The 12640-nt window shown below is 49.3% G+C and overlaps 1 protein-coding gene across 2 annotated transcripts in view; it reads left to right on the top strand.

Moving 5' to 3' along the window:
• Positions 1 to 10376, top strand: part of SYK (spleen associated tyrosine kinase) — a 101842-nt gene extending 91466 nt beyond the window's left edge. For both annotated transcript variants that reach the window (XM_066368416.1, XM_066368417.1), the window contains exons 12-14: positions 1821 to 1961; positions 2638 to 2750; positions 9298 to 10376. In XM_066368416.1, coding sequence (XP_066224513.1) covers positions 1821 to 1961; positions 2638 to 2750; positions 9298 to 9370 — 327 coding nt within the window. In that variant the 3' untranslated portion in view covers positions 9371 to 10376. The remainder of the gene's footprint in view (positions 1 to 1820; positions 1962 to 2637; positions 2751 to 9297) is intronic.
• The last annotated feature ends 2264 nt before the right edge of the window (positions 10377 to 12640 follow it).

Raw genomic sequence — 12640 nt, 5'->3', positions numbered from 1 at the left:
AGCATTTTTTAGCAATAAAGCATTTTTAATTAGGGTATGTACATTATTCTTTTAGACTTAATGCTATTGCACACCTAGTAGACTACAGTGTAGTGTAAATATAACTTTTATTTACACTGCAAGACCAAAAAATTCGTGTGACTCACTTTATTGGGGGGGGGGGGGCTGCTCTGGAGCCAAACTCGCAGTATCTTTGAGGTCGTCTGCCTTCACTCACTGGTGGTCATGTTCATTCTGGCATGATGGGTATCTAACAAAAGTCGGGAAACTACCGAACGGCCTCTCAGTAGGAGGTTGGTTAAGTTAATTGTAGATTTATAGGAAGCATACCATTAACTCTTCTAAAATTGACTTTCTTACATGTCCTGACATAGAACTATGTGTAAGATACATAGTTAAGTAGAAAAATTAAAAAGGAAAGTACACAAAGGTATGTCTCTAGTGTTATTATTCCCCCAAAAGTATACATTTCCTATTTGTATTTGTATATGTATTTTCCTGGAAGGATCCAAGAAAACCTATCAAACGTGGTTGTCTTAGTAGATGAGAATTTAGAGTTGGTGCTGGACCGAGACTGACCTTTTGTCATATTTAAGATTTGTCAAAGGTTTATCTTTTTATTAGTTCAAAATTCAGAAGAAACTTAAAATAACACATATGACTATATTGGTCACAACTTGTGAAATCAAAGTAAAAAATAATAATAATGCATAACCTGAATGAGACAGAGGTGTAGTCGGTGTGCCACCCAGAGAACTGCCATGGCATCGCAGGTTCCTGTCCGCAAGTCGCCCCTCCTAACCCACCTCAGGCGCATCGCCTCCCTCCCTCTGCCCTAGACATCTTCACCCAGCTCAGAGTGACACCCCGGGAGGCAGCAGGACTCCCCCGCCACACTGAACCCCAAGCCTTCAAGGAAAGGGTTTTTTGGTAGGCATGATTTTGATCTCTTTACTAACACTTTTTTTTCATTAAAGAGTTCAAACCAGTTTAAAATGATGCTAGCCAACAGCCTTTGCCAAAATGATTAGTGTTGGCTTAAAACTACAGGCAGGTACGCTTAGGAAAAGCCCGGCATTTCTCGGAGCACGACCGTGACGTAATATTCAGGCTTTACTCAAGCATTGCCGACAGCAAGCTCCACGATGCTGAGAGTGGCCAAAGGAAGAGGTGGGAGAAAATGACTGAAAGATACAAGAAATTCTACCTGAATCATAAAAAGATGTATTTAAATCTTAAGACTGTAAACATGTAGGATTTAATATTAGGTTTAAGATTCAGATGAAATACATACCCCCATGCATGTGTTACACACACACACGCACACACACGGCATTTTGGGAGTCATGATTTTATTCTCTCTTTTTAATCTCGGCAAAACAAACTGAGCATCAATTTTACCCTCTTAACTATTTCCAAGATTACAGTTCAGCCGGGGTAAGTACCTTCACTTCGTTTACCACCAATCTCCAGGAGTATTTCCATTAGACACTGACTCTCCATTCCTCCCTTTGCCCCCAGAACCTGCAGACCCCTACTCTACTTTCTGTCTCTGTGACTGGATGATGGTAGGGCCCTCAGATGACTAGAACCACACCGTATTTGTCCTTTTGTGACTAGACTGGCTTATTTCACTCAGCATAATGAAAGGTTGGATGTGTCAGAATCTCCTTCCTCTGTAAGGCTGAAGAGCATCCTGTTGTGTGGGGAGACCCCGTTTTGTCTGTCCATTCATCTGTCAGGGGAAACGTGTGACTAGTGCTGCTGAGAACGTGGGTGCACACTTGTTCATGGCAGCTCTCCGTTTGCACCGCTTGCAGGCCCAGACCCACGGGAAGTGGCCAGTGAAGTGGTACGCACCGGAGTGTATCAACTACTACAAGTTCTCCAGCAAGAGTGACGTGTGGAGCTTTGGGGTGTTGATGTGGGAAGCGTTCTCCTATGGACAGAAGCCGTACCGGGTTAGCCTCCCATCCCATGTTCTAATCATGCGGCCATCAGAACAGAGCAGTATCAGTACAGGACCCAGAGAGTTGTAACCCGGGCATCCCTCCTGCATCTTTAGCTACCTTTTGACAGTGGACCATTGATACGACCTCAGTTTATTCTAAATAGCAAGAGAAGTATGCTAACTGGCAGTATGCCTTTTATTTCATTGCATATTACAAATGTAAATATGCATAAAATATGTCCAAATCAACATTAATTGAAGTTGAAATATGCTACGGCTATTTCCAGTATTACATTGGCAGCTCATTATATATATATATATATATATATATTTTTTTTTTTTTTTTAAATCAAAATACACATACGGAAATACACGCAAATGCTAGGATACAGCTTGATGAATCTTCACACATGGGACATACCCAATAACCCAGCCCCCAGATACAGAAACAGACAGCACCCCAAGTCCCCGTTACCCCTGCATGCATGGCTTCCCCCAAGGGTAACCGCATCTGACTTCTAGATCATAGGCTAGGTGCTCTTGTTTCTGTATTTTTTTTTTGTAATTGAAATTGCATGTTATATATATTTTTTGTTTCTTTGTGGGGGAGTGGGATGTCGATGTTGCCTTGTTTTGTTTTTCTGCATGTACGTTTAAGAAGCTCAGGTATATTCTGCATGTTTCAGGGCATGAAAGGCAGTGAAGTTTCCGCGATGTTGGAGAAAGGCGAGAGGATGGGCTGCCCTGCAGGGTGCCCGAGAGAGATGTATGACCTCATGAACCTGTGCTGGACGTACGAGTGAGTACCCGCCCCTGCTGCCACGCTCACGCTGCTGCAGGGTGCACGGCCTAGGTGGGCGCTGAAGACCCCTGAGTTCTGTCTCTCAGGAGGTGGGGGCACGTTCCCTCCCAAACAGTGTAAGAGATGTCTTGCTTTCCAAACTGTGCACTTATATTCTTCAGTCTACAAAACAAATGTAGACAACTACTCTAATCCAGGATGTCAAAATTTTAATGCAGATAATATTGGCCCTAGGGGGAGGGAAGGGGTGAAATTAGAAAGACATTCCTGAGAGTCTGGGGTGGTGCCTTGTGACCATTTTTGGTGACAGAGGATGGCCGAGGTACTTAGAGGGAAATGGCTACTTCCCTGATTCCTGACCGCCTTGTAGAGTGAGGCATAACCACGGTGCTGGTGGCTCACGGACGAACTGGCTTGGGTAGCACTTCCCGCGAAGTGGACTCTGACCAGGGAGCAGGGCCCCCAGCGTCCGCCCTGAGGACTGGAATGCATCCTGCCTGGAGCAAACACATCCATGGCAGGGGGTGTTTGGGGCAGCCTAGCAGGCAAGGGAGGCCCAGCACACCTGGGAATCCAGGAAGCCCCTCGCTGGGAAGAGGGGCCTTCCTTGCCTGGGTGTAGAGCAGGCTGTGAGTACATGGCGGGGAGCCCGAGCTGGGGTGTCTGCAGCTCTGGCATTGCCATGTCCGACTTGGCAGTACTCTGGTTCTGCAGTCGGGAGGAGCTTGTATACTTGAAGTAGATCTAATACTTGGGAGGCCAGTTTTCCTCTGAGATACAGCAGCTGGGGGTGCAGGAGCATCCTAAGGATGAGGGATATCACAAGTGCTCTCAGGTACCACCTGGGATTCTGCAACAGCCCAGGAAGCCCTGTTCACCCACCATGGGTGGGTGTGCAACTCAAGGATTACATCATCATCTAGAAGCAGCATGGGGTCAGCACCAAAGGGAGAGGGCAGTTTGTTCAGTGACTGGTGCTGACCTGGTTCAGAGAATGGCCCTTTGCAGACCAAAGGTGCCCCTCTGGGCCCCGGCTATTTCTACTGAAGGGATATCAGAGTGTCAGCGAGAGAGAAAGGCTACAACTAGATTTCAGGTATGGGGGGGTGTCCATTCTTTGAAGTCTTGACTAGTTTCTTACCACCCTCCTTCCCCCTCACCCGCTAGCGCCCAAACGAGAATCATTAGAATCACTGACAGGTGGGTCTCAGCCATTTTCAAAATGGAAACCAAAGAAAAGTCTGGGCTAGAAATTGTGGTAGGGGTGGGGTCACAGGGGAAACCGAAGACACGTGACCCCTGAGTGGTGCTACAGACCTTGATACAGACCTTGAACTTGCCACCTTGCACCTGCGCCAGTTCCGGTCCAGCTGTCCCACTTTGAGGGGCCTCTGGCAGGCAGGGGGTGGGAGGCTGGGGGCGCCTCTGAGCCTCTCCATGGGCCCTGAGCGAGGCAGCCCACCCAGCTGCACTTGGCAGCACTGGCTCCTGTAACGCCGCTGGGCACAGCGCAGGCCGCCCCGGTAGCAGGCACTGTGCCGCGGGTGCCCGGCCGGGTTCTGGGGCCTGGTGGGCCGTGAGGCTTCACTGGGGGCAGAACAGACCCCGGGTCTGGAGACGCGTGGAGCTCGGGGGAGGGCGCGCCCTTGGGCGTGCGAGCCCGTGAACATTTCTTGGCTCTCCAGTCCGCCTGTGGCTTCATTTGAAAGCTTTGCTTCCTCTGAGAAAATGAACTTGAACTCATTCTGAAACAAATGAAATACAAACTAGAAATAAAATTAACTCTCAGGGAGATGGCTAAAGTTGGTGTTTTGTGTTGAATGTGAGTGCTGACATGTTTGTTTCTGTCCGTGGCTCTTTGTGGTGGACGGGGACCAGTGAGGGGTGCGAGGGAGGCGGGATGTCAGGAGATGTGCCCAGCAGGGTGAACCATGGCGGCCAGGAGGGAGGGGGTGCAGGCAAGACACACCTGCATCGGATCTGGGCGGGTGGGCATGGTGAGCCTTGAATACTATGAGCCCTGGGCACGTTCTTCTTGTGATGGGATTCAGGACCAAATCTGCTCCCCGCCTGTGTCTTCATGGACACCCACAGCTCTTCATGCTGTTACTGCCAGAGTGGCCCGTGGAGGAGGACGGGAGGGGACAGCTCTTGGTGTTCGCTGGAGTGGGAGCTGGGAAGAACACTCCTCTTTAGGACAGCATTGCTTCCCAGGGAATTTCCTGCCTGGAGATTTCCGTCACTGTCCGAGAGGTTTGCAGGAAGTGCTGTTTCTGCCATCTCTGCCAAGCCCAGCAGTGCTTTCCAGTGAGCTCTATGCAGATCTCTAGGAATTAGCAACAGGGCTGAAGCACCAATGGGGGAGAAACAGTAATGGTGGCCTGTGCCTAAAATTAGAATGACAACTCCTTATCCAACTTTGCTTCTTTTCCCAACAAGCTGTATGTCTGAAGGGTTAAGGCTTTCTTATAATGACCTAGAATGTTGGGGGCCAGTCAGGGAGAGACAGAGACCTTGTCTAAATATAAGTAGTTAAATGATGTACAGTTGATTGCAAAAAAATGAAACATTTTTTAGTATGACCAACAAGGAAGGCTCTAAAGCAGGGGTCCCCAAAGTATGGCCCGCGGGCCACATGCGGCCCCCTGAGGCCATTTATCCGGCCCCCGCCGCACTTCCAGAAGGGACACCTCTTTCATTGGTGGTCAGTGAGAGGAGCATCCTGTGCTCCTGGAGTACTGTATGTGGCAGCGCTGCAATGTGCTGCATTGCTCATATATAGTACTACTTCCGGTGACGCAGGACGCATGTATCACGGCTCCAGAAGCACGTCATGTCACTTGTTACCTCTAGCAGTGACAAATATGGAACCGGACATTGACCATCTCATTAGCCAAAAGCAGGCCCATAGTTCCCATTGAAATACTGATCAGTTTGTTGATTTAAATTTACTTGTTCTTTATTTTAAATATTGTATTTGTTCCCGTTTTGTTTTTTTACTTTAAAATAAGATATATGCAGTGTGCATAGGGATTTGTTCATAGTTTTTTTTATAGTCCGGCCCTCCAACGGTCTGAGGGACAGTGAACTGGCCTCCTGTGTAAAAAGTTTGGGGACCCCAACTCTAAAGCATCAGGAGCTGGTCTAGCAACCTGGGGAGTTAACCTCAGCAAACCTCACAGAGCCCAGCCCCTGCCCCCAAAGGAGCCTGCACTTGAGGAAGAAGGCAATAAAAAATAAAGTGCTTTCTATCATGTGTTCTTGGAAGAGATGAGTCCACTGGCAATTCAAAGCTAGAGGACACAGGGCCTGGGAGAGCACTGTACATGTGTGTGAGGACCTCCTGGGTTCAGATAGTTATTTGCAGAAGGAAATGAAACAGTTGCATGGGACATGGAACATGGGGAGTTTCCAGAACCTGGTGAATTCAGTGACATAAATAAAAATGACCCATGTATGGTCTCGAAGCTTTCCTCCATCGTAAATAGTCAGCTGCCTTTACCCAGGTGCCTGATAGACTTGTAGGTGGGTAGGTAGGTAGAAAGATAGATGAGAGGTAGATAAATAGAGAGATAGAGAGATGATGGATGGGTAGAAGGATGGCTGGCTGGATGGATAGATTAATTGATTGATAAATGATGGATGGGTGATACATAGAATATAGACAGAAGGAAGGGATGGAGGGAGGGAGGGAGGGAGGGAGGGAGGGAGGAAGGAAGGAAGGAAGGAAGGAAGGAAGGAAGGAAGGAAGGAAGGAAGGAAGGAAGGAAGGAAGGGAAGGAAGGATAAATGAATGAATGAATGAATGAATGAATAGAAGGATAGATGGATGAATAGTTAGATGCATTAATTTATAGGTGATGGATGGATGGATGGATGGATGGATAGAAATTAAGTAGACAGATAATAAGTGGACAGATTAATCAATCAATACATAGTGGATGGGTGGATGGATTGATGGATAGGTAGGTAGGATAGATAGAGAATATATATATAAAAATTTAGAGAGAAAGACATATACATACACACCTTTAGATGTGTCACTGACACATCTATTGACCATCCTCCATTGACTACACTGTGAATAAGTACCAGATGGCCTGTGCCTCCTGGAGGTCACAGTTCTGGGCTGGGTGTTACTAAGCAAACATGAAAGAAATTCTCCCCCACATGAACATGGGATGGCACACTGAGCAAACGATGGAGAGCTCTGACTTATGGGCTCCATACTGGCCTCTTTCAAAAGGGGCTTTCCACCTGACAACAGCAGGACAGAGCTCGGGCACAAGAAAGGAGAGGAGAAGCAGGGAGAGAGGGGAACGGTGAGGGCACAAGGAGAAGGGTAGAAAAAGCCTTTCGGGCCCGGCTGGACAGAAGCAGCACACACACAGGACACTCAGTCACCCCCTTCTGCCCTTGCGCAGGGTCATCCTAGGTTCCACATGGTGGCCTCATCCACAGTAAAGGAGAGATTCCCTAGGGCACCTGACCAGGTGTCTTGTCTTCTCTGAGGCCCAGTCTGTATTCCTGTTTCTCTGATTTAGTTGTCTTGGTGCTTAGTTCCTGGGTGAATGAAGCCCACAGAGCAGGGTTCAGTCCTGTCCTTTGTGCATTAGGGTCCCCGTAGTTGGAGCAGAACATTCTGTTTGACAAAGGTGATGAGCTTGTGTTCTCACTGTGTGGACTGTCTTTCTGTGTTGACACAGTTTTCTATGGGTGTTTCTGCATGCCAGGGTTTGGCCATCACATTCCCTCCTAGAGTGGCTGGCAACACCCCCCCCCCCCCCCAGGGAGACCTAAATCCCAGCCGTGACTGTGGATGGCTATTTTCAAGCAGTTTTTGCTTGCTTTGAAAACCAGAGGTGCAACCATGGATACTAGGTCCTCGAGTAACATCGTTTTGTTATAAGACTAATGAGAACCTTAGGAACCTAACTCTTGCTTATATCAATTTCGTTTAGTTCAGGGGTCCCCAAACTATGGCCCGCGGGCCGCATGCGGCCCCCTGAGGCTATTTATTTGGCCCCTGCCGCACTTCCAGAGGGGCACCTCATTCATTGGTGGTCAGTGAGAGGTGGTCCTGGAGTACTGTATGTGGCAGCGCCACAAAGCGCAGTGTTGCTCACATACAGTACTACTTCCGGTGATGCGGGATGCACACGTCAGGGCTCCAGAAGCATGTCATATCACTTGTTACGGCTAGCAGTGACAAATAGGGAACCGGACATTGACCATCTCATTAGCCAAAATCAGGCCCATAGTTCCCATTGAAATACTGGTCAGTTTGTTGATTTAAATTTACTTGTTCTTTATTTTAAATATTGTATTTGTTCCCATTTTGTTTTTTTTTTTACTTTAAAATAAGATATGTGCAGTGTGCATCGGGATTTATTCATAGATTTTTTTATAGTCTGGCCCTCCAATGGTCTGAGGGACAGTGAACTGGCCCACTGTATAAAAAGTTTGGGGACCCCTGGTTTAGTTATATTTTGTTTCACTTAAAGTCATAGAACCTTTACAGGGCTTACTGTATTTCCATGCCCTTTGACAAAACAACCCATTTTGGTTCTTTAGAAACCGCTTTTGCCTTTGTATTGGTGAGTGATGCTCAGGCCTCATGCCCACGCCCTGACTGTTCTCTTGTTTCTGAGACTGAACCCTGTAAAACCGTCGCTGTAGGTCAGAAGTGTTGAAGATGGACAGTTTGTATTTTAACCTCTAGTTCTGCTTCACTTATTGAGCCATTTTACCCACTTGCCATATAGCCAAAAATCCTGCAAGCATAAGAAAAATTCTTTCTAAACAGGATAGACTCTTAGAATTTTAAGGAATGTTTGCTTCTAGTAGATTCTGTCCCATGCCTTCTTCTGAGAGAAAGCAGAGATGTCTGTAAAAGCGTGCTGAGAGATTACAAATTTCTTCCCATAGTTTACCTATGTCATTGCCTAACCTGACAGGTGACAAAAAGGTAAGATCTTGCTGTGTGAAGGTTTATAATCCACCTCGCCTGCATCTTTGCTTCTGCTGTGACGGGTTTTGCATTTTAGTAAGAACCTGTATCAACAGCACATTTTCAGAAATCTAGAGCCATCCTGTTGGCGTGTGGTGAGGGGATGTTTAAACTGTGTATATATTTTTTTTCTCAACAAGGTTACAAGTCAAATGTTACAGGTATGTCGGCGGCACATTGACCAAGTTATTACAAACATTATCTGTTTTTGCCAGGTCGCAAGGAGACAGTCTCTGGGTTAAGGATCCAGACTTTAAGTGCGAAGCTTTTCTGTCGTCGTGAAGGTGGACACGAGTCACATTGGGGTCTTGTGGAATACAGATGAGGTTCTGCAGGTTCTGGGGTGGTCCTGATGTTGTAGACCTTCTCACAGGTCACCCAGGGCTGGGGAGCAGGTATTGCTGTGAGCCGCAGGTGCTGGAGAAAGCCAGCAGGGGGCGCAGCCATTTGCACTTGACCTGCAGTGGCTCCAGCTGGGGTTTTGCTGTTTTCCTGGCGTGATGACAAACAGTAATGGGTGTCTTCCCTTTTCAGCGTGGAGAGCAGACCCGGATTCGCAGCGGTGGAGCTGCGGCTGCGCAATTACTACTACGATGTGGTGAACTAAGTCTCCTGCGCCTGTTCCCGGCCGCCTCTGAGCTGACCAGTCGTCCCAGGCAAACCTATGACAACACCTGGATTTTGGGTCTCTGTCTCCCTCTCCCCATCAGGAGAGCCTCGTGGGAACACGCCTATGGCTGCGGTGCCCCAGAGCCTGTCTGGAACACACCCTGCACAGAACAAACTCACCTGGAGAAGCGGGGCAGAAAGACAGACAGCAGTGTCCCAGGGACCGTGGACTCTTCTGTTTCTTGTCAGCGGGGTTTCCATGGTGGCTGTTTGCAGGTTTTGTTTCCAGATGTCCTCGATGTCTTTCCAGTTCTCTGGCTCCTGGGCTGCCTCTGAAACCCAGCAGCCTGGAGAGGTGACTGTGTAGTATTGAGCACTCACTCGTCCGCACTGTCAGCATCCAGAGGGTGCGGAGGTACCTGTTTCCTGCAGGGGAGGACAGGAAGGGAGAGCAGATAGGGATCGAGATCAAATCGGCCACAAGACTCACCTGCCCCTGAAAAGCTTTCTCGATGGCAAAGTGCTTTGAAGCTTAAAAAAAAAAAATCAAGTCCTTCCAGTGCCGTTTCTAAGGTGCAGCCAGCTAAGGGCACCGAGACTGGAGACTGCTTTTGCTGTGTGCGTTTTGAGCCGGAAGATTCGTGTCTGCGTGAGAAGGGGGTATTGCTGGAAGGAGTTGGCTTGGCTTGCTGGCCGCTGAAAGCCCGTCTCCCGCAGCCTCTAGGAAGACTGGACTTGATGGAGACTGTGCAGGAGAAAGGACGTCTGTCCTCGCGACTGTGACAGGGACGGACAGCAGGGCGCTGCGGGCGGTCACTGTTGTCTACTTAGTGTGGTCCATGCTTGCTCACCCTCGAATAGGGGATGCAGCCAGAATTCCTGTCTTTTTTTTATGTGTGTTAATCATGGGGGTGGGGGGAACACCCTGGTGGCCAAGGGCACATAAAGATGAGTTTCTAAAGCAAGTATACATATTAATTCGTAATAAAGTCACAGACCTTGATCCTCGCCACGAGTAGACTTGACTGAGTGTGATTTGGGGTTGAAGGTACAAAACCTGAGAATTATTTTCTACTTCCCTAGTCTTTGTTCATCTTCAACTAATGTCGGATCTTACACAAGTCATCAGACCGTTGATCATCAGTTTTGCTGTGGCTCTTGAAACTCAAGGCTATTTAGCCATCATTCTTAAGCCAGTCAAGACATGTAAACTTGGACCGCCTCATCTGCAACTTTGCCTACGACGGGTCACAGTGCACGTCCATCCCGTGAACAGAAGAGGAGGCCCTGCTTGAACAGAGGGCACTGGGTGTCAGCAAGCAGCTGTCGGTATGCCTGCTTGACCAGAAGAAGGCATCAGTCATTCACAGAACGTGTGTTAAACTTCCAGAAACCATCCACATTTTTTCAAGTTGTGCTACCTGGTGGTTGAATGATTGTGTTGAGAAGAGGATACCAGCGTGCTGAGTAGATACTCAGAATGGTGGCGATACACAGTTAGAGTCCCGAAATGTGAAAAAACAAATGATAAAATCTCTTAGAAAGACAAACAAACAATCTCTGTGGCCAGGCCACATGCAGACTTAGAATCATACCAGCGGTGACAGCATCTGAGAAAGAGGCTGTGCTGCCCCCCCCACCCCCGTGTTCCCTCCTGGCACCAGGTGTGTGTTCAGGAAAGGCCGCACACTTGCAGCACACACTCAGCTTCTGCCGGGGGGTGGGAGCACATTCTCTAGCACTCCCTGCCCCTCACCGGCCTGGGGGAGAGAACATCTGGAATGTGAGTGGCCAGAAGCAGCGGGTACGCCCCCCATCCTCCACGTGTCCTGTCCTCTCCCCGTGGGGCCAGGCATTCCTGGGTGTAGCATTCTCACTGTGGCAGTGTGTGCAAGTCCCTTGTAGTGCACATGTGTCCCGTGGTATGTCCTTTCTCCTGGATTACAGCGGAGGGCGCGGAGGGCGCGGAGGGCGCGGAGGGGAAGGCCACGGGCTGGAAGCAGGACTGATGAAGTGAACGAGCTGAGTGTGGGAAGTGGGGCTTCGTGCAGGGCGCCGGCCTGCGCTGTGTCCCTGCCTGCTGCCCTCCCCAGAGTCTAGCCTCGTCTCCGTTTGCACGGGTCTCGGCTCAGGCCACGTCCTTCACCTTCTGGTCCCTGTTTAGTGGGAACAGAAGGGCATCGTGGGCAGACAGGCTTCCCTGGCCAGGCCAGCACCAACTGACTGCTGTGGCCACAAACGCCTTGATGCCGAGTAGGCTTGAAGCTCCTCATCACAGAAACATGATCTATTCTGTGGTTAAATAATTGTGTGTTTTTCATTTGAGCATGTCCTTTTCCTGCACTTGCTGCCACCAGCTTTGCCTTTATGTGTTAGGTGTGACATCACGTGTACACCACGAGCCCGAGGCCTGCAGCTCCACCTGGACTTCCACACACAGGGGGGACCACCGGGTTTTCAGTCCCACCCCCCGGGCCGCCAGCGTCCTGAAGAGCACACTCGGCCAGTCCAAGAGTGTCCTCCGTCCATTTCAGAAGAGCCGCCTTTCATCACTGTTTCCTTAACTGAAATCTTTTTTCAATAGAAGTTTAAAACTGTGATAATTTTCATAGAGGTCATTGCCTTATAATAGGCCATTCTGTGACATAAACAGTGCTAAGCGGCACTGTCACCACGGTGTCTGCATTTGTTTATGCTTAAAAGCCAGGTCCCCGGCCGTGTCCTAAAAGGGCGGCTGTCTGCAGGCCCCTTGGCTGGTCTGAGCTTCCGCCGTCCACAGGAGGGAACGTGCAATCAGGGGGGCGCTGGGCACCATGATCCTCTGTTCATGAGCACAGAGTCTGCCCAGCGAGGACCTGCCAGCCCACGTTGTACCCAATGGAAGGTGGCGGACGGGACCGAGAAACGCCAGCAGGGCCCAAGCAGGGTGTGGGCTGCGAGCTTCCCTTCCTTGGTGAGGCAGCACACTGAGCTGGGAGAGTCGGGGAATAGTTTCAGAGCCCCCGTCGACCACTCTTTTAAAGGAGGTCACACACGTGCACATGCGCTCACATACATGTGAACAACAGACACCACATATGCACACGCCACACACACATAATTCCAAATGATGTACATGCCAGTGTCCAGCAGCTGTCCTGCCTGTACACATCACTCTTCTGCCCAACCTGCCCATGCCAGGCCCCTGGGGGAGACCTGGGCTGGCTGCCTCATGCTCCCACGACGGGGCCCCAGAAAGGAATGCCACAGGCTGCCTGCCGGACAGCAC

Source organism: Saccopteryx leptura, chromosome 2 (genome assembly GCF_036850995.1).
Source record: "Saccopteryx leptura isolate mSacLep1 chromosome 2, mSacLep1_pri_phased_curated, whole genome shotgun sequence".
In the NCBI taxonomy this organism is placed as follows: Eukaryota; Metazoa; Chordata; class Mammalia; order Chiroptera; family Emballonuridae; genus Saccopteryx; species Saccopteryx leptura.
Note: the sequence above shows the minus strand (reverse complement) of the source record. Positions and strands in the feature narration are given on the sequence as shown.